This window comes from Girardinichthys multiradiatus, chromosome 12 (genome assembly GCF_021462225.1).
Source record: "Girardinichthys multiradiatus isolate DD_20200921_A chromosome 12, DD_fGirMul_XY1, whole genome shotgun sequence".
In the NCBI taxonomy this organism is placed as follows: domain Eukaryota; kingdom Metazoa; phylum Chordata; class Actinopteri; order Cyprinodontiformes; family Goodeidae; genus Girardinichthys; species Girardinichthys multiradiatus.
The window spans coordinates 9,686,197-9,712,726 of record NC_061805.1 but is presented as its reverse complement, the minus strand read 5'-3'; the positions used below and the strand labels follow the sequence as shown (position 1 = coordinate 9,712,726).

Genomic DNA, 26,530 nt, shown 5'->3' with positions numbered 1-26,530 from the left:
GCTGAATGACGAGCCCTTTTCCGCCAGATGTTTATGTGAAATCTCCTGGTTTTTCTAAGGCTTCATGGCGCCATGAAGCACCACTGATCAGTGAGGATGAGATGCTTTTCCACAGAGCAATTCTTTGTATCACATCAAACCTGGAGTACTGGTTGCTTAAACCAGCATTTTGTGCCACAGCTGATTTAGTTACTAATGATTTCTTCTTAACATAAAAGCCACGCCCACTGAAATGAAAGGCTGGGTTTTCTGACTGAAATGATGCTTCCTGCAATAAAAACTGAATTTATTTTAAGGTTTAATAAAACATCTCTATCTGGGGTTGAGTTTAAACACTTATTAAACCCACAAGCCTTTAAGCTCATTATGATTTGGTTGTTTTTATTTGAATATTTAAAACCCTTTTTTTTCCATCACTTTAATAACTGTGATTATTGTTTGAATAGTAACCTCAACCAGGAGTCCAGATCAACACTCACCACTGTTGCCACAGTCTGCACAGGAGATGAGCTCCTCTGGCTTCTTGTCGCGGTTCTGCTCCTTGGTCCCCAAACAGAAGCTGCAGATGGGGATGGGTTCTGCCACGGGCTGGAGGAAGGACACAGGGGGGAGAAAGTGGAGAGTGTCAATTTACAGCTTTACAATACAAATGAAAACAACACTGAGGCCCCGTGTCCTGACATAGTCAATGAGTGTCGCTGCGTATATTAGCAAGTCAACAACAGACTGAAAATTACACTGACACTGCATAGTGTGTCTGTGTTTGAGCAGCTAGTTAAGGGTAATGAGGAGCGTGTGAGCTGCCATGATGAGTGAGCTTGTATTATTTATGTGGCGTTAGAGCCTGCTGCCATGTGTCAGTATCTACAGGATGACTGACTCCGTTAGCTGAAGTGCTTCAGGTGGGTAGTTTGACTGCAGTCTCCTATTCTGACACGGCATCAGAAATCCACATCTGGGGCTGTGTACAATATGCCTATTTAGGCCCCTGATTGATTAAACTTTAAAAGCACAACAAAGCACAAACACAAGAAAAAGTACAAAATGATGCATGACTTGTTAAAAGAGGATGACTCTGGTTATTAGTTGTCTGCATGCTCCTGTAACAAAACCCAACACAGAATTCACCTTCTACAAAAACATTAGTCAACTATTAGAGGCGACTGTCCGCTGCCCTTTAAATTATGCCCGGTTTTTAGGTTCCTTCTTATTTCTATTACATTTGTCATGCAGTTTTGATCAACAGATATTTTAACACCACATCATTTTAAGATAGAAAAAAATAATTATAATTAGCACCAAGAAAATGCCTGGTGACTGGAATCAGCTCAGGAACAGTGATCTGCTGGTCACAAACTTAAACAAATTTTCCTATGAGTCAATGCACCATATGCATCATAGCAGTTACTGATGAGGGAGACTAGGACCCATTTTCAGTATCAGTGAGGTGCTCTAAATTAAGTCAGAAGAAGCACAGAGATGGAACAAGCTAGTCATTGTAACCTTTACTACAACAAGTTGAAACCTGTCTGTAGTTCATTCAGACGGCGAGAGAGCGAAGGAGAGGGAGAACTTCAGCAGCTAACAGGCTAAACGAAGTACAGCAAAGCTGCTCTGTTTTGTACCAAGTCTTTCATTAAAAATGCTGGATTTGGAAACCTAAAGTAAAAATCGACATTCCGTCATGAATACATGCAGATACTGCTGTATTAGTAATGCTAGTCATACAAATTGCAAAACAAAAAGTCTCTTAGTCCTGGTTGAAAAATGCTAAAACCCAGTTTTACAGCAACTCCTCTCGAACAGACAAGATAGGTAAAGAAAACTTTAAATAAGTCTTCTTCTCAAGATGTATAGATCAAAAGTTGCTTTTTAATCAACATTAAAACAAGACATGATTTAAAACGATGGCTTTTAAAAAGAAAGCGGGTCTCAGTGCCCAATAGAACAGAGTGCCAGAGTCTTGTAGCCACTAAAGAAAAAGGCTCGTTCTCCTTTTATGTTCAGCTTAGTACGAGGAACCATTAGCAGGCCCTGATCACAGGACCTCAGGGACCTGCTGGGGATATATGGGCGCAATACTTCTTTGATATAACAGTGCCTGCCCATGAAGAGCTCTCGAAGTCAGAACAAGTACTTTGAAATGCCCTTTAAAATACAGCAGGAACCAATGTAGCTGCATTAGCAGCAGAATCATATGTGAGAATTTGGATGATTTTGTCAGCAGCCTGGCAGCAGCATCGTGAACAACCTGAAACCGCTCTAAGGAGGTTGGGGGAAGACGTGTGTAAAGTGCATTACGATAATCAACAACGTGACAAAACAAAAGCATGAAGGACGAGGTAAAACTCAGTTAACTTTGGCAATATTTCTCAGATGATAAAAGCAGGCTTAAACCAGAGACTTGACATCATTATCTAAAGAAAAAACAGTTAAGAGACTATCCCAAGGTTTCCAACAGAGGATTTTGCAAACGCACCAAAACACCCAAAAATCTCCTTTATATGGAACATTGTTGGTTTTTTTCCCCTGGTGCAAAGATAAGTATTTCAGTCTATTTTTTTCATTTAATCGAGGAAAACTGCCATCCACATATTGATTCAGTCTAAGCACAAGAAAAGAATATTTTAAATGCCACTTTTATATCTTCTTCTATTATAGCTTCTTAAGAAAAATCACAATGAGCTGAAATCAGTACCGGCAGGTCAAAGCTTTACAAAACCTGAAAATTAGCCATGAGATTCTGATTGCTGCATCTCTACTCTAAAAATAATATTACCTAGGAACTGATCATCTTAAATGTGAGCTGGTTGTTAAACTGAATCTCAAAAAAAAAAGCACAAGTATTAAATCCTGCAATGTAATACAATTACTTGCCGTTTTTAGTAAACTGCAAATGAAGATCTGTATTCAATCCAACATGCTACAAGTGTGCAGGGCTCCAAAACAAAGACTCTTTATGTGCAGAAAGCATCATGGGAAAAAAGAAAAACTATTTGCAAAGCTTAAAATAAACCTCAGCAGAAAATATTCAGGTCCAAAGTGTCACCATAAAGAGAGCATCCGTTTGAGGGAAGCAATAATGATGGACACTTGGAAAGACTACACAGCTTTTTCAACATGGGGAACGTTGTGCTAAAAAAAAAAAAAAAAAGGCAGGACCAGCTGGATTTCTAAGGCTCGGCTTTGTGGCAGAGCGGCAGAAAGAAAAGCACGAGTGAAAACAAGTTGCATGACATCTGGGCCGGTGCCTGCTAACAGCCATGTGGGGAAAATCTAAAACAAAGGGGAAGGAAGCGTCTTCCAAAATCTGGCGACACTAAAGTCAAGCTTTTGATCAGTTCACTTTTATGTTGGTCCGATTCCCACAGTCCGAGTGCAAACATCTCATGGTGGAGGGAACACTTTTTTTTCCAAGGGAAAATGAAAAGATTCAGATTATCACAACAATCTAAAAACAGCTGCCAACTCCCAGAAATCCTGCAGTTTGACTGACCTTCACAAACTGCTCCAATCACGTTCAAATAATGAATAAACGATGCATAAATATCAACAGAGATCTGTTTTAGATCATTTTGTGCCAAGTGTCCTTTTATAGAATGAACCTTTTATCGCTTAATATAAAGTCTCTCTTGCATAAAAAACTGTAGGGCACAGGTTTAAAAATCCCAATAGCTGATGATGCCTTTGCTCTGACTCCTTTATAAGGCTTGTGAAACTCAGACACCCAAGCATGTTATTCTCAGACAGTTTCGGTTGTCATCTGCACAGGAAATAGAGACTGCAGTAAATGCTCAGCTGGATTTACATACAGAGAAAGTTAATTTGAAAATCAGTACACAAGTACTTGTCATCATAGGTTTGTTAAGCAGCCAGCCTGCGGTCGATCAATCCCAAGGCTTCTCTACCAGGCAGCAACACTGTGACAATGCTTCAGTGTAACATGCTGGTCTGGAAAAGTATCACCACATTCTAGAAGGTAGCTGGAGTTGTGATAAAAAACTAAAAACATTATTCACATGGATGTCGTCACGATTTGTCACGTTGAAAGAACAACCTTTAATGCATTTTATGTGTTGGAGCAAAAACACAGTATTGCTAAATTGTGAAGTGGAAGGGAAATGGTTTCCGCCATGATTTAGATCAAATCTGAACAGCGTAGCTTCCATTTGCCTTTAGTCCCCCACAGTGAATACTTTGTACAATCCCCTTTTGCTGCATTTGCAGGTGCAGGTATGCCTCTACCAGATTTATACATATAAACACTGAGAATGCTGCTTCTTCTTGCCAAACATCTCAAGTTGAGTCAGCGTGGACGGACACCATCTGAGAACAGCAGTTTTAGTCTTTCCCCAGATTCTCAGGTGGATTTAGATCTGAACTTTGACTGGGCCATTCTTACACACAGAATATGCTTAGATCTAAATGATTCCACTGTAATGCTCTCTGGATGTTTAGGGTCACTGTCGTGCTGAAGATGAAACTCTTACCCAGTCTCAAGTCTTTTAGCTCCAACAGGCTCCATCCATCTTCCCATTACCTCAGTCAAATAAAATACTAGGGGTGCCCCGACTGCACCTATCATATTGCAATATCACTGCATACAATATTCCCATTGCTAAGAACTTGCATGGACCGTCATAAGCGTGCACCAATTAAGTACCATGTACTGTAATGTATTAGGTGAGACTAGCTGTACAATTCTGCATAAACACGTAGTAGAAGACACAGGGGTGGTAAGATGGTCAGGTCAGTTAGAAATAGACTACTCCTTACCTAGGGTCTATGTTTGCTATGAAGCAGAACATTAGCATTGTTTACTTATTTATTGCAGGACCTATAGTCATCACAACAGTCACCAATATTACTGCAGATCGCATATCGTTCAGCCATACTGTATTATCAATTCTTGAAATTGTTAGGATTTTGTTTGTCTCCAGGAAGAGAGATATAGTTGCATGCAAGGCATAGTTTCTGTAAAAAACAACAACAAATGGATTAACAACAGAGTCTTTGGCCAAACAGTGCAGCAGCAGAGAACCAGGTTGGCCTGTTGTTTTGGGTGGAAAGAGACAGGGACAAGAACTTGATTTATTAGGTCCGTTTCCTTCTGACTCAGGCTGCTTCCAACACCCCCCTCCTGCTACACCTAATGCAGCACAGCACCTGAGGACCAGAGAAAGGAGCCAGGGGACAATCAACGGAGGGCTGTGGAGGAGGAAGAGGAAGATAGGTAGGGACATGCAGGGGCTTAACAGTGAGAGGTAAACAAGCTTTTAGATTTTTTTTCTCCCCCAATAATGGAGAATATTAAACTATGATCCTGCACAGGGGTCCAATCAGACTGAAAAACTCCCCATATGATCTGAACACATTCTGAAAAGAACAATGAGCTCAACAGAACACAGCTGTGGAGCAATACAAAGCGACCGAATCTGCAAAGAAAGAAAGGCAAGAAAGAAAGAAAGAAAGAAAGGCAAGAAAGAAAGAAAGAAAGAAAGGCAAGAAAGAAAGAAAGCAAGGCAAGAAAGAAAGAAAGAAAGAAAGGCAAGAAAGAAAGAAAGCAAGGCAAGAAAGAAAGAAAGAAAGAAAGGCAAGAAAGAAAGAAAGCAAGGCAAGAAAGAAAGAAAGAAAGAAAGGCAAGAAAGAAAGAAAGCAAGGCAAGAAAGAAAGAAAGAAAGAAAGGCAAGAAAGAAAGAAAGCAAGGCAAGAAAGAAAGAAAGGCAAGAAAGAAAGAAAGCAAGGCAAGAAAGAAAGAAAGAAAGGCAAGAAAGAAAGAAAGAAAGGCAAGAAAGCAAGGCAAGAAAGAAAGAAAGGCAAGAAAGCAAGGCAAGAAAGAAAGAAAGGCAAGAAAGCAAGGCAAGAAAGAAAGAAAGCAAGGCAAGAAAGAAAGAAAGAAAGAAAGGCAAGAAAGAAAGAAAGCAAGGCAAGAAAGAAAGAAAGAAAGGCAAGAAAGAAAGAAAGAAAGGCAAGAAAGCAAGGCAAGAAAGAAAGAAAGGCAAGAAAGCAAGGCAAGAAAGAAAGAAAGGCAAGAAAGCAAGGCAAGAAAGAAAGAAAGCAAGGCAAGAAAGAAAGAAAGGCAAGAAAGCAAGGCAAGAAAGAAAGAAAGCAAGGCAAGAAAGAAAGAAAGGCAAGAAAGCAAGGCAAGAAAGAAAGCAAGGCAAGAAAGAAAGAAAGAAAACAAGAAAGAAAGAAAGAAAACAAGAAAGAGGACAAGAGGAGCAGGAAAAAAAAAAGACAGCAGGACATAAATAATCTATAGGGCAAAAAGGGAAAGAGATGGAAAGTCAAAACAGAGAAAAACTGCAGCAGCAGCTGTCTGTATATGACCAACACCTCAATCATTCCTGACGCTTAACCCCCACACTGCTGGGCGGGGGTCAACTGTGAGCACTCAAGCAAACGTGTGCTGGAAGCCTGCGAGCTTCACCTTTCACGCACACAGCTACAACGCGGCTACGGTTACAGGCTGCCACTGTAAATTAATCCCCAGCAGATACTAAAAAATGAAAAGCTAATCTTCCTCCTGTGACAGGGATACAGGAACTGCAGAACACATTCCTACTGAGAGCTGTTCCTCCTCGCTTCAGCCTTTTTCTACCCTGGTTGCCAAGACCACTGTTACACCACAACGGCACTCCAGAAATTTCTCACAGTGACTGTTTGATTTCAGTGTCATGGTCGACATTTCGCTGAAGGTGAGTGTGTGTGTGTGTGTGTCTGTGTAGGATCTTTAAGCTAGCAGGTGGGTATTTTGACAGGAGATACTTTTTAATTCTGTTTTTTTTTTTTTTGCAGATGGAAGGAGTTAAAGCAACCAAATTCTTAGAGTCACACCTCGTAGTGGCGATTAGCAACTGGCTGCACTGAGAGGGAGTTCTCCGAAACATCGCCTTAACTGCATTCAAACCTGTCCGGCAGGTAGCTGCTGTCTTTATAAACACACACCCAGACATAAATGTTAAGTGAGCACAGCCCAGTCTAATCAAAAAATAAAACGCTGCTGAATTATTTCAAAATGTTTTCATCATTAATGTGACACGGATCCTATACAATTCAACTGGAAAACAAGAATTTAATAAAAGGAAAAAAATAAAAAGCTGCAATATCCTGGTTACATACATATAACAAATTCTGATTAACCTGAAATAAAATCACCTCTCCCAGTAGGACTTAATGGATGTTTACTCATTTGCATTCCTTAGCCAAAGCCAGAGCTTGCAGAGCAGTTACAAAGGATCCAAATGAGCTTAATATCCAAAGGTATCAATCAGGACAACGTTACAAAACAATCATAAATTCCACAGCATTAGATATTTACCACCATACAGTGAAGGAGACAATAATAACTAGAGAAAATATGGGACAACGGGGACATTACAAAAACTGGATGTTTCCAGTCAGGGAAGCTCCAACACCTGAGGAGCTGCAGAGATTTCTGGCAAGTACTGCTTGTGTTCTACATGCAACAATACTCTTGTGTTTATATTCTATAGTTCTGGACAAATCTTCCAGAGCCCAGTAGCAGAATTTGTTGAGGTGCGATGAAACCAGACTATCTTTTGGGCCACTTTCAGAAGGTACAATTCGTTGCCAAAAGAACTGCTAGAAAGCTGAAGGCAAAGAAATATTTTAGTTGTCCTTACGTTCAGCACATCCAAATCAGCAAAAGAATGACACAATGAAAGGAAAATGTACATTTCTGAATGGCCGAGCCAGGGTCCAGGCTGAGCTCTGACAGAACATCTGTGAGGTAACCTGAAGAATCGGACCAGTTTGTGGAGAGTTTTTGACTGGTAGAGCGAGCAATCTTTTTTTAAAGACAAGATGTGGGAAACTAGTAGACTTGATGCTATACTTAAATCTAATGGTGCCTCAACCAAGCATTAAAATAAAGATGTACCCACTAAGCTATCTTTATATTTGATGCAGGGCATGAGGGTGTGCAAGGCAACCGTGATGCAATCCCCGGCCCAGCGCGAGGCCCTGCACCACCGAATTTCTGTAACTTGTCACGGACCATGCGTGCCATGCTTCATTCAAAACATTTCATGCACAAATAAATCACTTCTTCATGAACAGACCTTAGAGAGTAACAGAACAGAAAAACAAAAAAAGCTAAGAGAAGGGCGAGTTACAAAGTTAGATTGTATGCATTAACAGTGTTTAAAGAGTTGAGATTTTTTAATGTTAAAGAGTCTAAAATTGTATCGAGGTTCATTTTTAGATCCTTTACAAAGAGGTCAGAAAGTGCTTTCCTCTTCACCGTTTTGCTCTTATTAATCCGAAACTTTGCAAGAAACAGAATTACGTTGATAAATGTTTTCTATACTGCGCAAAGCCCTTTTTGGTGTTGTAGCGAGTTTGGGGGGGGGGGAATAAGTTACAGATAACACCAAACTGAGTCCCAATATGTCCTTTACATGCTGACTTCTCTTATACTAAAACAGAGGACAAAAAAAGAGGACAGGAAGGACAGAACAATGAGAGAGGGATGAAAAAATGAGGGGAAAGAAAGGCAAGAATAAAAGGCAATGAGAGAGAAAAGAAGGAAAGGTGTTGCTTGTGTCCTTGTCTCCTCCTAAGTCAAGGATCTGATTTACATGGAAGTTTGAGCTCAGCTGCCCCCCTGCCCACCCATCCAACACAAACATATTGATCACCCTTACAGGCTGCGAGACTAAACAATATTACACGTACTACCTCAAAGGATCTCATTGTATTAACCTCCTGGTCCCAGTTACAAACACAGATATTGTTGGAGCAAAGTCAACGAATTATTTAAAATTCCTAATTCCAGTAGTGCAACCAGCCCTGAATAACTTCTAAGCACTGTATAACTTCTTGAAACTTCAAGCTCCCCTGTCTTCCATCAGCTCTCCATAGAAATATTAACTATGTATTCAAGGTTAGCCAGGGAGCACAAATCTTCATCGCAGCATCAAATGGAGGGAGGCTGGCCTGGCGGGGCTCCAGCCATTACTGCCACAGCTGCTCCACACATTGGCTCCACCAGCAGGGTGGTGAGGTTAGCCGTACGCTAGGCCTTGTGCAGATACACTGCCAGATGCCTTTCACATCACACTCACCAACTGGTGAGCTCGAGGTAAATGCTCCCCTCTGGGTGATAAAACGTCGTCTAGGGCTGTTTGGATAGACTTCTCCATCATTTCCTGGAGTTCCAATGTTATGAGAAGCACAACTATGGTCATTTTTTTAATCAAGTGTTATCCTGCTACAGTGTATTTTATCGTGATTTTTTTTGTGATAGACCAACAGAAACCACTGAATAATTGGGGAGAAAAAAAAAAAAAAAAAAAAGGAAAAATGCATTTTGTCAACTCTTTCTCACCTAGGTTTAGGCCTGGACTTTGACTAGGTCAATCTAAAACATAGTTTTGATCTAAACCATTCCAGTTTAGGTCTGGCTGTATGTTTGGTGTCATTGTCCTGCTGGAAGGTGAACCACCTCCCCAGTCTCAACACACTTGCAGCCTCTGACGGGTGTTCCTCCAGTATTGCCCTGTCTTTAGCATTTTCCATTTTACCATCATCTCTGACCAGCTTCCCCGTCCCTGATGAAGAAACATGTGTGGCTTGTTCAGGGTGGCATTCGGTCTTCGTTTTCTTCCACATAAAGCATTTAATAGGCCAACAAATTCAAGTTTGCTCTCACCTGACCAAAGCATCCTCCAATACATGTTTACTCGGTCCCATACATGGCTTTCTTCTTGTTAATCTCCATAAAGGTCAGCTTTGTAAAGTGTCTGACTAATAGCTGTGTGGTTGACAGATTCTTCAATCTGAGTTTTGGAACGCTGTAGCTCCCCCAGAGTTACCATAAGTCTATCAGATGCTTCCTGGATTAATGCTCTTCTTGTCCCAGTCAGGCAATTCTGGATGATTATTGAATAGTACTGTGGGCTATATTTAAAGCTTGAAATATTGGTTTATAACCCAACTCTGCTAATACATTTTCCACAACTCTCTCACCAATCTGTCTTCTTCAACAGACCTCCGGGGTCATCACAGAACAGCTGGATTTATATTGTTACACACAGGTGGATCGTGTTTAACAGCCTTTTACTTCACAGTTTTTAACCACTTTGTGGTGGTCTATTAAATCTAGTTTAAATATATTAAAGCCTGTGGTCATGAGCTGACAAAATGTGGAAAAAAAGGCAAGAGGTGCTAATACTTTTGCAAGGAAGTCTGGCGAAACCTTTACTGAGAGAATAAATCATGACCAGCGTTAAAGACCATGACGTTCTCGGACAGAGACATTCTGTCAACCCGCCTCTGTCCAACAACTTATTTAGGATCTAAGCAACTGAAATGATGGGCCCTCAAGCCTCCAACAATCATTTTAAATATTTGTCAAATAAAACCAGTGGCTTGATAAGAAAGAAACAGTGAATAAATAATCTATTGGCAAAAGATTCTAAAATCTAAGAAGAGAACACTAAGAAACCAAAGGAAAACGATTTCATGGAACCTAGCTTAATCATTTCCCAGCATAGCTGTGGCCAATCAAACCCTGTGAAAGCTACTATTGTGTTTACCAAGCAAACAAAACCCAACATAACATGATGCTGCAGCAGCAGAAAATGGGAAAGACAGTTCTAAAGTGCTGAAGCAGATTGCATCCACGATGTAATGCACAATTAGCATTCAGCATTCATCATCCTCCAAGTGAAGACAGTCAGGCCCTGATAACTCGTGGTGTTAACCATTAAAGATGGAGGCAGCTGTACTGAAGCCACTAGGAAAGAAAATATTACACCAGTGATCCCAAGTTGTGAGGCAGTTAGTGGGACATTTTGGAGCAAAAATAAAATCACAACATAACAGCACTGTGTACGAGCAGAAAGAGTGAGCTCTGGGTGGCCAACGTGTCAGGTTTTTCACACGTCCTCATCGTGACACCGCCTGACTACGTCGAGGACTCTGGTTCACCCCGCTCCAGCTGTTAGGGTGAGGGCAGCCACCGGGCAGGAAGATCGCCTTTACCTAACTTGATTGGATGAACAACAACAAAACACACACTCACACAAAAGTACATAAGCCTCATAGACACAAGCAACAGCAGCTCCACATTAAGCCCATCCCACCTAATGGCTGGAGCTCCATACTACTAACGGGTGCTCAGGGAGGCAATGAGGTTTGCCACCAATATATCTGTGACCCCTAGTTGACTTCCCTCACCCTTTTGCCTCCCCCTTCATGACCTGGCAATGGCACCATATTAGGGGGAGTGGTGGGAGACAGAGAGACAGAAATAGGGTCTGGGATCCCTTTTGAATAGAATGCCCTGATGCAACCATCAGTGTACTGAATACACAAATCTCCCTGCAAATGGGGTCAAATCTAGTGCTCAGCCATTTGTTTTGATTTTCCTCCCCCCTGCCTTTACGCTCACTCTCTCTCTCCCGCTCTCCTTGGGAAATCATAACTGCCAGCAATCATGCGAGGCAATGATGCACCGGTAGAAAACCAACCAGCAGAGGAGAGTGATTACGCAACAGCAATCTCTGCCTTTTGTGCGCACAGTTTAATCTCTCTGACACATATGCCACTTACACCAGTACAGGCTAACACACACCAAGGGCAGGTTGACAGCAACGCTCAAAACATTCACAACTGAGCAGCAACAGGCTCATGAAAGGAGGGGGAAAAAGGGCAGAAGGAACAAGAAAAGCTGTTAGACTCTGCCAATGCCAGACACAAATGTCAACATCCTGAGTGATGCAGCAACATATTAATCTTAATGTTCTCTCAAGGCTGAAGGACACTACAGAAATAGATCATTTCATTTTTGCACGTAACTAATATTCTAAGGCCTTCCATAGTGAGCAGCCAGTTGGTTCCAATGAAATCACCAGAATTTGTTGGTCTTTCCTTCTCTAAGAGAACAATCATAAGACATGGGACCGATTTCTTACAGAAATCACTGGTTCACATTCTTCCGAGTCGCACTGATCCAGCTTTATTGTTGTGCGGCTGCTACGATGGTTTTTCATGACCAATAAGAAAAATATACACATGTGTATGTTCTGTGAAAACCACTTAGTGCTTTTTGAGCCAATTATCAAATGTTTTTTCTGCTGACGTTCAGCACAATTTTACACCTAAAAGCAATATCCTAAAACACGTGGATTCACTGGTTTTATAAGATCTTTTTTATAGCTACAATGCAGCATGACAAAAAGGTTCCACAAATGTGTTATTTACTGTAATTACGTGGTTTTAGTTGCCGCTGTAACAGACCGTGTCAGAGAAGAAGGCTGATCTCCTGTTTTGTCTTAAGAAGCAGACCATCTGCAGCCAAGCAGGTCACCGTGTTAGGCAGACCCTACGTGATTTGCAGCTTGCTCTCTAGGCTAATCCTTTTTCTGTTTACACATATGGCTATAAGCATCTTCACCAGGAGCCTGTTGGCTCACGCCCCCTACAGAACCTAGACAAAGCTCGAAGCTAGCCATAATACTGCTTAGAAGCATCCCAGTTGCCTCCAGTTTTAAGGACGTCTGGGTTAGCAGGTCCTGTCATGGAGCCTTTTATATTCTTCGTTTTCAGGAAGATTTAAGACATCAGAGCTGCGCAATAATATGGGATAAACTCTGCACGGACACGTCTTTTAACCTTAATATGGGAGGTTAGTAGACGGCTGCTCTCTCTGATCAGGTTACAGAGGTGGGTGTGTTCCCTCTCTCCACTGTCGCCTGCATGTCTGCCTCCCCCTCTTGTTCTGACTCCCTCACTTTCCTCTCCCTCTTCCTGCTTCCAGAGGCCAGAAGCTTGCATCATCCAGGCCTCGCCCTCTGGCTCAGCTACAGACCACCTCCTATTCTCTCTCCCTCTCTCTTGTCCGTGGTACTTCCTTTTCCCCTCGTTTGCCTTCTTTCTTTCTTCTTAGCATCTCCTGACAGGGAGCAGCGCTGCTGCTGGTCTGCACTCCTTGCAGGAGACTGGGAGCCATGTGACTTTCTACCCTGACCTCATCTTCCTCTTTAACAGGCGAAAACAAGTCCACCGACCATGAAGCCAGCCCCGTAGGAGCATAACTAACTTCAAAACATAAATAAATAAAGCATAAAAGCTTGACAAACAGCAGCATCTCAGCTGTAGTGTCAGTTTTACAGATCAAGTTCACATTCTTTCTGTTCTAAATCAGGTTAGCCGAGGATCAGAATAGTTGGACAGCAGTGTTTCACATCAGTTTCTGTTTTTAATGCCAGCTTAATCTTAAACATTGCTGGAGTTATTAGCAACACTTAGTTGTCCTCTAAAAGCAAAAGTTAGACATAATGAACAGTTGGAGATAACGCACTGACATAAACAAAGCTCAGGGTAAACAGGTTGTTTGCTTGATGTGTATGGACACGTGATTAACTGTAGTGCATGGAAACTGTGATGTTACCTTATCCTTCTCGTGAGCCAGCAATCGCACAGGCGGCAGCGATTCCAGAGACACCGTTCCGGTCCCGTCATCCTGGGAGCTGACGCGGCTAACCAGCTGGAACATTTGTCCCTGCTTGGCCACACGTCCGTGAGCCACGGCTCTCTTCAGAGCTACCCTCAGCTGTTGGTGGAAGAGGCCAGCTCCCAAAGAACCACTGCTCGACAGGTAGGCTGCCACATCCGCCTGACACTTGAGAAAGCGCTCAATGTTCTTTAAGCTGGAACCACAGGGTTCGTGGAGCCCCTCCAATGCCCGTTTGATCAGCTTGTTCCAATCAAGTCCAGGTTTCTTCCCAGAATGCGAATGAGATGCACCACTGCTGCTGCTGTTACTGGTGCTGCCACTTCCTCCTGTTGATGCAGCTGCACCTCCTCCCCCAGTGCTGCTGCTGTTGCCACTTTTTGGCTTTGGCAGAGCCAAACGTCCAGGGTTATCTGGGTCTTTGTAGGAGTTAAGTCCCTTGTTGGTGACCTTAAGGATTGTGCCATCCTTGACACTGAGCTCCAACTGCTCCAGAACCGTTTTGCGGTCCAAACCATGGGACATAGAAACTGCATTGCAAATGCGCTCCTCTGATGGTCGCTGCTTCTGCTTCTTGACTTTCTTGATGGCCTCTAGGATCCATTGGGTGTAAACTGGGTTTGCCAGCTTCACCATAGCTGCAGTCTGGGCAGATGCAGTGACCCAAGGGCCTCACTGCAAGTACCACAAACAAAGAAATTATAACCGTCCGCCAAGTAAACACCCGGCCTGCGCCGTAGCGCCGCCTCCTCCTCTTTGTCCTCAACCAGCTTACTATCCCTTGTCTTGGGGCCGCACAGAGAGTCCCTCAGAAGCTGAGTATGAGCAACACGGAAAAGAGCAGTTAATCATAGCACAATCTACCCGAGCCAACCCACTATCTGGTAAAATTTGGCCCACCTACCACCCACTCCTAGCCAGGTAAATGTCCCTGGCAGGAAGCAGGGGGAAGTGGAAGAAGCAGCAGCTCTTTTAACAAGTTAAACTCCCACAGTGCACGAGACACAACCGGGTAGATAGATAGGAGATAGATGGGTAGGAGTGCCTTTCACAGAAACAGAGTTTTCTGTCCTATAAAGTGTTAAAAAAATTTCAAAAATCATGTGCAGTCAGTTTTCTGCCAGTGGTGAAGTAAACAGTTCTTAGTGTAAAGTGACAAGATGTGATCAAGGTCTCCAGAACATTAAATTAGTGTTACAATGTAAAGGGTCAAGAAAACAGATCTCCAAATCCACGTTTTCTTGTCTCCACTTGCTCTTTCCACTGTCTTCTTCTTTCAGTGATGTGGGATTCTCATCTCTGGAGTGGAAGAGAAAACACACCACAGGGAGAGATCAAGTTTGATCACCTTCATTCCCACTGTGCCTCAGCAGCTGATGAAATCTGTAAAAACATTGATAAAACAGATGGCAAACATTCAAACTGGTAAAACATGTCAGAATCCTGCAGATACCATTAACTAAAGTTAAGGTGACATAACATGTGACATAAAGAAGGTGTAACTTTTAAAATTACAATGATTCGCCAGAAAGTACCATCAATCAGACATACACCAATCGGCGTGGATACCCTGAGTAGTCTGCAGCCCCCTGCTAGCCATAAGTGTTCCGACACCTTCTATTAGAAACAGCATAAAGTTCTTCGGCAGTCTGAGCGACAGTAACTCGTCTGATGGATCGGACCACACTGGCAAGCCTTTGTGCAATCCACTGCACACCAGGAACACCCAACAAAAGCTGCAGCTTTAAGATGTTCTGACCCAATGATCTATCCATCACAGTCTGGCCAAACTTACTCAAACTCCTGTTTTATCAGGGTTCCTGGTTCTAAGACATCAACGTCGAGGATAAAATGTTGACTTGTTGCATAATATATCCCAGCCATTAACGGCTGCTATGCTGGAAAGCACGTGATCTATGAGTGAGTGGTCGCGATGTTATGACTGATCACTGTAAACAAAGCCATGCTGTTCTTTTCACACAAACAATGGTCGAGTATTTTTACATTTGAATTTAATTCAAAGCTGCAAGCAGAACTGGCAGGTTAACAGGTATTTACAGATACCTGTAAACCTGCGAATTACAATAAAACTCCGTCATTACTTGACAACACTAGCTCTGTAATCCAGTCGAAATGCGACTCGGGACATACTAAAGGTATTGCACACATATATGCATCTCAGAGACAAAACAACGACACGATCCTGAAAACTGGATAACCAGGTCCAGCAAACTGGTCAGCTGGGTTGCTAAATGTAAACACCATGTAGTCTAAAGCACACACAGCTAGCAAACACTAGCTTAGATGCTAGCTAAAAAGCCGACTCGTGTGTTGCCCTTTTAAACTGTTATTATTAAGCTGTGTTGTTCCCTGTTTATTACATACTACCAGCCTACCACGTATTTACAAACAAGAGTTCCCGCTAACTGCTTGTGTTTGGGAAGCTAACGCTGTAGCCAGCGAGCTAACGTTACCCCACTGTTACTAACGTAACACACTAACCCCAGACGTAAACAGCATGTAACAAGAGGACAGCTAACACTCCAGCACAAAAATCATAACATTCCCTCTTTGGTCGCCATCTCCAGCAACACAAATGAGACGAATATTCCTTTGCTGAACGTAATATTACTAACGTGAGATTGCGGCCTTAATATAAGAGGCACAATGCAACTTGCATACGGCCATCTCGGCTAGCGGGCAAGTGCAACACTGAAGGTATCTGAGCGGCGGACTCTGCAGCATTATGCTACGCGGCCTTGTTCCCTGCAACCAGCACAGGCGCCTAGACTCTGCCCGTTAACACACCGTCCATGCAAAGCGATCCCCACCTAGCTGACTTCCTCCCTTCACCAACCGCCCTCTTGTGTCGCTTCAAGCCTGCGGTGAAGTAGAGAGCCAAGGCCGCCACATCGGAGCGGCTAGGCCTTTGCTTTCCCCTCCTCTCTTAGCCCCCCTCCACGAGCACCATCCCTCCGTACCCCTCTTTCCCGCTACCTCTCGCGGTTCCCCTGAAAGCCAAAGCTGGTCCGGTTCTGGTTTCCGAGGGAAGCTCGAGTAAAGCTCACCCAGGTAAAAAAAAAAAAAAAATCTTCTCCAACCCCATCCGACTTCCGCTGCTACTCACCGGAATTTCGTGTCGAGCCGCTGCAAAGAAGGTGCCAGAACCGTGCGGAACGAAGACAACAACAAGGCTAAAAATGCAGCCAGAGGACCAGGGGCTTTAGAGCCGACGCCATCTTTGAGTGAAATAGGAGCACGGCTGTTGGGGGAGGGGGGAACACTGAGTAGTCAGGCAGGGCCGAGGGACCGTCTGCATGGTGAGAGGCGCAGATCCAGAGGAAGAAAAATCCACTGCAAGGCGCGGGGGCGACGTGCTGTTGCTATGAGAGGGGTGTGGATAACGCTTGAGCACATGAAATGGAAGAAAGGGACAGATGGTGGTGGTGTTGGAGGAAGAATGAAAAAAATAAAAAGAGATGCTAGGTGTTCATGCAGCAGGGATTCAAGGGAGCGTCTGCCTTTCTCATAAAAGTTAATGTTAGAGGGTATTTAAAGATCAAAGTGAGACACACTTCCTCACTGCAGTGTATTGTAGAACCCGTGAATGTTTTTTATTAACTGGGCTGATCAGATGTTGCGGTGTGCAGGTATGTGTTCCAGTAAACATGATGTTATTTATCTGCCAGTGCAGAGTTGTTTGTTGATGCATTGCTAATCCAACAAAAGGGAAAAAAAAGTTATTATTCAACTATTTAATTTTAAGAGACTATTTCAAAATCATTTATGAATGGAAAAATGAGAGTTTTTAAAGCTGTCAGTGCAGCATCAATTACAGTGTCTGGTGGCAGATGGAAGCAGTATAATGTAAAGGGATGATAATGAGCTCATCGCATTTGAATCTGTGCTTTCCTCAAGTGATGCATTTGTCAACCTGGCCTGTGTGAATTCAAACTCCGTTGGGTCCTCCAGGCCAGCAGTGGGCACTAAGCAATTGCAAAGTTTGCTCATAGTCTGGGCCGGCTCTGTGCACAAATTATGGCTACTATAAATCATGTGTTGCTTAGATTTAAAGCAAAGTCAACGGTGGATATATTTCTATTAATAGGTAATAAATGTATTATCTCTGACGTGATTAATTCACTGTGGCTAGTTTTGTAAAACTTAACATCCTTCTACTTATTTGTTAAAAAAAAACACTACCAGGTATTTTCCTGCTACACATTAATACTTATCCTGATACAGTGGCAGGAATTTGGCAGCTATTTTCAATTTATGTTACGGTGTCAAGACAAAAGCTCCCTCAATGGAAATTAAATTATCTTAGGCTTTGTGTAAAATGATGTGTACAGCAGTCCTCAGAGAAGGATTCTGGTGCCTTACAGGGAGCAATTAGATTTGATGTTTTCCCATGTTAGAAGTGTCTTGTGAGAGGGTGAAACGATGTGAGCACAGCCGGTGATCAAATAAAAACGGGTAAGGTCACACTTGTCCTCTCTGTTTATCCCCCCTCTTCTTCAGGGACGGATAAATCACATCCCAACGACAGGACACTAATTATAATTAACGACACTGTTATTACAGAGATAAATAGTGTGAAGCTTTAACAGTTGAGCAGCTATTAGTACACCTCCTGAGGACTCACATTACATTTAGTGTACAGTAGGCGAGCAAACAGATGGACAATACTCAGGAGAAGCTCGCACCACAACTATCTTTGCTGGCCATGAATAAATAATGCTGTGTATCATGATCCACAGCAGAGGCTGTGTTCACCATCACACCACAACAGACACATGATGAGCAGGAATGGGCATTCGCGGGTGGTGGAGTGTACAGGTGTGTCACTTTATGAGTGATAGGATCGTAGTGACTTACCTAATCTTCAGAAGAGCTCTCTTCTGAATCTGAAATTTAGTCAGTGCTCACTGGAGTTTCTCACTTTTAATTAAGGCAATGTAAGATTCTCATGATGCCATAACTGAGTAAAAATACCACAGTTTCAATATATTTGACATTAAAGTTAAAATGACAATTACGATACAAACCTAATGCTATTTTTAAACAGAAAATGCATTACTTTTACAGTAATCTTAAAGTAAAGAAGACATCTTTCTAAATAGCTGAATTTGTCTTTCTTATAAGCATGGGAAAAATATTGCATCATTCTTTCAGCCAGCTGACCAGCAGTGTGTAGTAGGGCAGCACTATTACTCGCCGATACTGACTAAAAGAAACATCTTTGTCCCGCAGTGAGGAAATTCAGCAGCCACATAAAAGGCAAATGGAAGCATGCAGGTACTAACAAATGTAAAAAAAAAACCTCTAAAGATCTAAAAGTCAGAGTAAACTGTACAGTGAAGGAAAAACATTTACAAAATAAGAAAAATAAATACTGTACAGTTATTAAAAATGGCATACTAAGATAAATAAAAGTAGGGTAAAATTTTAGAAAAAGCACCTTTGTAATTGTGCATGGGAAAACCACAACACACTATTTACAACAAAAGAAAAAGGAAAAAACTGCAAATAACAGCAGGGATGTAAACAATTATTGGGTTTGTCTGGAGCAGTGATGGTTATTAAGTCTAACAGCTGTTGAGAGGAAGGATCGGTGATAATGCTCCTTTGTGCACCTAGAGTCCAGCAGTCTTTCACTGCAGCAACTCTCCCGTTCTGCAGCAGCTTTGTGCATGGGTTGGGAGACATTGTCCAACACTGATGTTATTTTTCTAGAGTCCTTCCATCGCTCACCACCTGCACTGTGTCCAGGGGGCATCCAAAGACAGAACTAGCCTTCCTGATGAGGTTATCTAACCATTTCCTTTGATAAGCTGCTGCTTCAACAGAAAACACCAGAGGAAATGGCTGATGCCACCCCAGACTCAAAAAAGGTTTTAGAGAGCGCTCCCTACACTCCAACAGATCTCAGTGTCCTTGGTCTGATCATCAGTGTTGTGATCCCAGTCCAGTTTATAGTTCAAGTGAACACCCAGGTATTTCTAAGAGGATTTTAAACTGAGGAACAGTATGAAAAAAACGTCTGTGGGTTTGAAACCATAAACACCCGCAGTAATATGTGACCTGCAGCAATGTAAAAACATTAGGACAATCCATTAAACATTTTGACCTTTTTTGGAAGTGTTCATGTATTGATGTCTAATCTCATTTATTTATCTCTGGAAAAATTTAATTGCAGTTAAACAGCAAAAAAAAAAAAAGTTTTATTTAACAAAAAAAGGTCAACAAAAACATGTTTTCTAACTAAGGGGAAGTTGGGACACCGTGAATAAGGAAATTTAGGACACCCTTTCTGCTAGGGTAATAAGGTAATAACTACTTATTCCCCTTTGGCTGAAATAGCTTCACTGAGAATCTTCTTGCAGCCATCGGACTTCAGCTTGCCCCACTCTTCACTTTCAGCTGGATGATGTTTGAGTAGTTTCTTGCATGTTCAGCCTGCTTTAAGTCAATAGATCAAGATCTGGGATTTGTCTCAGCGCAGGACTTTCCGTTTCTTAGTTCTCAGCCGGTCATTTTTGGATTTACTAATATGTTTTTTGGTCATTGTCATGTTGCAGGATCCAATTCTGCTTAGCTTTATATTTTTACAGATGGTCACACATTCTCTAGAAGGATACACTGATACACAGCAGAATCCATGATGGATTTTTACAGGCGAAGTCCTGCTGCTACTAAGCATCCCCAAACCATTCCAATACCACCTCCAGATCTCTGCTATACAGTTACTATGAGGGTCTTTTTCTGGAATGCAGTATTTGGGTTAAATCAAACATGTTCTCTGTTCTGGTTTCCAAATAATGAAACTGTAGAATTATCTATCCAAAAATGTAATTCCAGAAGTCTTTGTCTCTCTTTGGCAAAGTTTAGTCTGGTTTTCATGTTTTTTTTAGAGGGAAATGTTTCTTCCATGCACACCTTGTAATTTAGACTTTTTCTAATTTTAAAAGGCATTCACTTTGACATTACCAGTAGCAGGAGCCTGTTGCAGGTTCAGTAATGACATTTTAGGATTTTTGGAGACTTCATTTAGCATCTTGCAGTCTGCTTTTATGTTGAACCTGCTTGGACCACCAGGCATGTTGGCAGTTGTTTTAAATGTCTTCCAAAATTTTTCATAAAATAGAATGGTTGATTTACATAGTTCTAGAGGTCTATTTAAATCCCTTACCACTTTAGTGAAGGCTTCAGACTGCTCTTTGGATTCCACCGTTGGGTTTATGCTCACTTCAACAGTCTGGTGCACACCAGACTAAATGACTGAGATAAAAGAGAGCAAATCTCCTTCAAAATGCTGAGTAGGGATGTTCTCAATATATGCACTGACTGTAATATAACTACGTGATTGTAGTTTAAGTGGGAATATATGTGAGGGTGTCCTAATTTATTCCCCACTAGAAATAGCATTTTGCTGAAGCTTTTAAAAGCTACTGCATCTTCTTCAGATTTTAATTCAATTCAATTCAAAAATACTTTATTATTCTCAAAGGGAAATTAAATGTTGTTGTAGCTCATTATGAAGGTTTCTTCAAAGAGCCGTTGTAGATGCTGATGGCTATGGGCAGGAAGGATCTCCTGTAGCGCTCCATCTTACAGCAGATCTGAAGAAGCCTCTGACTGAAGACACTCTGTTGTTGTAGGACAGTCTGATGAAGAGGATGCTCAGGGTTCTCCATAATGTTCTTCATTTTATGAAGAATCCGTCTTTCAACAATGATCTCCAGAGGTTCCAGAGGAGTCCCCAGAACAGAGCCAGCCTTTTTTATCAGCTTGTTGAGCTTTTTTAAGTCCCCGGTTCAGAAGCCTAATGTTATTGTGCATGATCCAGTTTAGATTAGTGTTTAGGATCAATGTCCCAGTTTTATATGATACTGCCCCCACCATGCTTGACACTTGGTTCTTTGTTCTTAGGTTTGAAAGTCTCATCATGCTTCCACCAATCATACTGTTTGGCCAAATTTCTAAATCTTTGTCATTTTTTTCTATTTTCATATTTGTTTTTCTCTTTTCACCTTACCAACCTAGACTACAGGTCCTTCTCAAAATATTAGCATATTGTGATAAAGTTCATTATTTTCCATAATGTCATGATGAAAATTTAACATTCATATATTTTAGATTCATTGCACACTAACTGAAATATTTCAGGTCTTTTATTGTCTTAATACGGATGATTTTGGCATACAGCTCATGAAAACCCAAAATTCCTATCTCACAAAATTAGCCTATCATTAAAAGGGTCTCTAAATGAGCTATGAACCTAATCATCTGAATCAACGAATTAACTCTAAACACCTGCAAAAGATTCCTGAGGCCTTTAAAACTCCCAGCCTGGTTCATCACTCAAAATCCCAATCATGGGTAAGACTGCCGACCTGACTGCTGTCCAGAAGGCCACTATTGACACCCTCAAGCAAGAGGGTAAGACACAGAAAGAAATTTCTGAACGAATAGGCTGTTCCCAGAGTGCTGTATCAAGGCACCTCAGTGGGAAGGAAAAAGTGTGGCAGAAAACGCTGCACAACGAGAAGAGGTGACCGGACTCTGAGGAAGATTGTGGAGAAGGGCCGATTCCAGACCTTGGGGGACCTGCGGAAGCAGTGGACTGAGTCTGGAGTAGAAACATCCAGAGCCACTGTGCACAGGCGTGTGCAGGAAATGGGCTTCAGGTTCCGCATTCCCCAGGTCAAGCCACTTTTGAACCAGAAACAGCGGCAGAAGCGCCTGACCTGCGCTACAGAGAAGCAGCACTGGACTGTTGCTCAGTGGTCCAAAGTACTTTTTTCGGATGAAAGCAAATTCTGCATGTCATTCGGAAATCAAGGTGCTAGAGTCTGGAGGAAGACTGGGGAGAAGGAAATGCCAAAATGCCAGAAGTCCAGTGTCAAGTACCCACAGTCAGTGATGGTCCGGGGTGCCGTGTCAGCTGCTGGTGTTGGTCCACTGTGTTTTATCAAGGGCAGGGTCAATGCAGCTAGCTATCAGGAGATTTTGGAGCACTTCATGCTTCCATCTGCTGAAAAGCTTTATGGAGATGAAGATTTTATTTTTCAGCACGACCTGGCACCTGCTCACAGTGCCAAAACCACTGATAAATGGTTTACTGACCATGGTATCACTGTGCTCAATTGGCCTGCCAACTCTACTGACCTGAACCCCATAGAGAATCTGTGGGATATTGTGAAGAGAACGTTGAGAGACTCAAGACCCAACACTCCGGATGAGCTAAAGGCCGCTATCGAAGCATCCTGGGCCTCCATAAGACCTCAGCAGTGCCACAGGCTGTTTGCCTCCATGCCACGCCGCATTGAAGCAGTCATTTCTGCCAAAGGATTCCCGACCAAGTATTCAGTGCATAACTGTACATGATTATTTGAAGGTTGATGTTTTTTGTATTAAAAACACTTTTCTTTTATTGGTCGGATGAAATATGCTAATTTTGTGAGATAGGAATTTTGGGTTTTCATGAGCTGTATGCCAAAATCATCCATATTAAGACAATAAAATATCTGAAATATTTCAGTTAGTGTGCAATGAATCTAAAATATATGAATGTTAAATTTTCATCATGACATTATGGAAAATAATGAACTTTATCACAATAGGCTAATATTTTGAGAAGGACCTGTATTTTGTGCAGAATACACATACATTCAAAGGTTTGTAACAAAATAGGTAAAAAGGCAACGGGGTTGAATACTTTTGCAAGGCATTGTATACAGAAATATGTCCTCTCATGAAGAGGATGCTCAGGGTTCTCCATAATTTTCTTCATTTTATGAAGAATCCGTCTTTCCACAATAATCTCCAGAGGTTCCAGAGGAGTCCCCAGAACAGTGCCAGCCTTTTTTATCAGCTTGTTGAGCTTTTTAAAGTCCCTGGCTCTGATGCTGCTTCCCCAGCAGATGATGGCAGAAGAGATCAGACTCTCCACAACAGACTTATAGATTATATGCAGCATCTTGCTGCAAACACCAAAGGACCTAAGCTTCCTCAAGAAGTACAGTCTGCTCTGTCCCTTCTTGTAGATGGCTTCACAGTTGCATCTCCACTCTAGTCTGTTGTCCAGGTGAACACCAAGGTATTTATACTCCTCCACCACCTCCACTTCTTCTCCCATGATAGAAATAGTTTTTGACTTATTCCTGTTTCTCTTAAAATCTACAATCATCTCCTTTGTTTTAGTCACATTCAAAATGAGATGATTGTTTCCACACCATGCCACAAAGCGGTCCACTACCTTCCTATACTCAGCTTCTTGTCCATCTCTGATCCACCCCATGACTGCAGAATCATCCGAGGATTTCTGCAGATGACAGGAGTCTGTCTTGTACTGGAAGTCTGAGGTGTACAGAGTGAAAAGGAATGGTGAGAGTACAGTCCCCTGTGGTGCTCCTGTGCTGCTGACTACCTGGTTAGACTCACAACCCTTCAGTCTCACAAATTGTGGTCTGTTTGTCAGGTAGTCTTTGATCCAGGAGATTGTTGAGGCCTCCAACTGAGTCTTCTGGAGTTTCTGACAAAGCAAATCAGGTTGGATTGTATTAAATGCACTGGAGAAATCAAAGAACATGATCCTCACAGTGCTGCTGGCTTTGTCCAGATGACAGTGGGTTTGTTGAAGCAGGTGTATGATGGCATCTTCAACTCCAACTCCACAGCAATAAGCAAACTGAAGGGGGTCCTGATAGTTTATTGTTTGCTTACTCAGGTGGGCCAACAGGAATCTCTCTAGGACCTTCATGATGTGAGATGTTAGGGCAACAGTTCTATAGTCATTGAGGACTGATGGGTGAGTTTTCTTTGGTACCGGAACAAGACAGGAGGTCTTCCACAACACCGGAACCTTCTTCTGTGCCAGGCTAAGGTTAAAGAGGTGCTGCAGAATCCCACAGAGCTGCTCTGCACAGGCCTTCAGGACTCCAGGGCTGACATGATCTGGACCTGCAGCCTTATTCCGATTCAGTCTCTCCAGTTGCATCTTCACTTGACTTCTTGAGACACACAGGTGGAAAGGGGAAGCAAAGGAAGCATCAGCATTTTCTGATATGGTTGAAGGCAAACATGTAGAAGCAGAAGGGTCTAGGGCTGAGGTGGAAGATAAAAAATGTGAGGTGTTACTGGACAGCTGTGGGTCCTGTGGGTCAAAGGAAGGTGGAATGTCTGTTTGGCTGTGAGCAGGAGAGGAGGATGCGAAGCTTGTTTCTGAACTGAACCTATTGAAGACTGTGTTCAGCTCATTGGCTCTGTCCAGACCTCCATCGGTCCGATCATCCCTCTGCCTGAAGCCCGTGATCTTCTTCATCCCTGTCCACACATCTCTGATATTGTTTTGCTGGAGCTTGCTCTCCAGGTTCTTCTTGTACACCTCCTTGCTGTCTCTTATCTTGACTTTAAGTTGCTTCTGTAAACTCCTCAATAATTCTCTGTCTCCCTCTCTGAAGGCTCTTTTTTTCTTGTTAAGCAGGTCCTTCAGGTCACTGGTGATCCAAGGTTTGTTATTGGGGACGCATCTCACGGTTCTGGTGGGGATGATGTTATCCACACAGAAGTTTATATAGTCGGTTACACACTCAGTCATGGCATTGATGTCCTCCATGTGGCTGGCACAGTGCGTCCCAGTCTGTAGCCTAAAAGCAACCGTGCAGGGCTTCTTCAGCTTCCTGTGACCATTTTCTCACAGTCCTCTTTATTACAGGTTGCCTCTGAACAAGGGGCTTATGTTTCAAGCAGAGAAAAATAAGATTGTGATCTGATTTGCCTAGAGGAGGTCTTGCTGTAGAGATGTATGAGTCCTTGACATTTGCATAAAACAAATCCAATGTTTTGTTTTCTCTGGTAGAGCAGCTGACAAACTGTTGAAATGTTGGAAGTGTAGCAGAGAGTGAAGCATGGTTAAAATCACCAGAAATTGCCACAAAAGCATTGGGGTTTTGTGTCTGTAGCTTGGCAACAACTGAGCTGATGGCATCACATGCAGTGTCGGCAACAGCGGAAGGTGGAACGTAAACTGTTGCCAAAATAACACTGGTGAACTCTCGGGGTAAATAATATGGACGAAAACTTACTGCCAACAGTTCAATATCTGGACTGCAGAGATGACACTTCACAGTTACATGTCCTGGATTACACCATCTGTTGTTCACAAGTACTGCCAATCCACCTCCTTTACATTTGCCACTCCTCTTTAAATCTCTGTCTGCTCGTATAGTTAAAAAGCCCGGCAGAGAGACGCTGGAGTCGGGGATATGATCCTACAGCCCTGTCTCAGTAAAACACATAATACTGCATGCCCGGTACTTTGGCTGGGTCCTTTATAGGGCTTGGAGTTCATCCAACTTGTTTCCCAACGATCTCACATTGCCCATCATAATCGACGGAAGAGATGGTTTGAACTTCCTCCTTTTCTCTCTTCTCTTAGCTCCTGCTCTGCATCCACGGCATCCCCTTTTCAACTCATCAGGGATTAGGGGTTGTAGTTGAAGTATTATTTGAGCTTTTGAGATATTAATCAGCTGCTCCCGGTTGTAAGAAACAACCCCGTTGCCATGGCAATGCATCAAAACAAATGTCCAAAAATATTAAGTATTAAGAAAAATCCTCCAAGCTGCACAGCATCCGACACCGGAGTGGACAGTCGTCCAAAAAAAAAATCAACTGTATCCACCACAAGAGGAATAGTTCCCAAAAAAGAATAAATCAGAATCAAAAGTAACAGAGCTACTCCAACCTGCTGCCACCTTGAGCGGCGCAATCCTAGAATCTCAATTTATTGTCCATCCATCCATCCATCCATCCATCCATCCATCCATCCATCGTCTATTCCAGCTTCCTCTTGCAGGGTTGCGGGGGGCTGCTGTCTATCTCCAGTGGTCATTAGGCGACTGTAGCACTTTGAACTGGAGGAAGCTGGAGTATCTGGAGAGAACCCACACATGCACGGAGAGAACATGCAATCTCCATGCAGAAAAAACCCAGGCTGGAGTTTGAACCCAGGACCTTCTTGCTGCCAACTGTTCCACCATG

The 26,530-nt window shown here is 42.5% G+C and overlaps 1 protein-coding gene and 1 long non-coding RNA gene across 5 annotated transcripts in view; one reads left to right on the top strand and one right to left on the bottom strand.

Moving 5' to 3' along the window:
• kat6a (K(lysine) acetyltransferase 6A) overlaps window positions 1-17,180 on the bottom strand; it is a 37,301-nt gene extending 20,121 nt beyond the window's left edge. Inside the window, exons 1-3 of one of the 4 annotated variants that reach the window (XM_047380796.1) lie at window positions 16,611-17,180; window positions 13,421-14,866; window positions 480-588 (exon numbers count right to left, since the gene is read on the bottom strand). In XM_047380796.1, the coding sequence (XP_047236752.1) occupies window positions 480-588; window positions 13,421-14,119 (808 nt within the window). In that variant the 5' untranslated portion in view covers window positions 14,120-14,866; window positions 16,611-17,180. The remainder of the gene's footprint in view (window positions 1-479; window positions 589-13,420; window positions 14,867-16,610) is intronic. The other 3 variants (XM_047380794.1, XM_047380795.1, XM_047380798.1) reach the window with 3 other exon arrangements.
• Window positions 4,613-6,945, top strand: LOC124877529. Its single transcript, XR_007040551.1, has 3 exons — window positions 4,613-5,233; window positions 6,536-6,698; window positions 6,799-6,945. It is a non-coding gene; the product is annotated as an uncharacterized LOC124877529 (long non-coding RNA).
• Window positions 17,181-26,530: the final 9,350 nt, after the last annotated feature.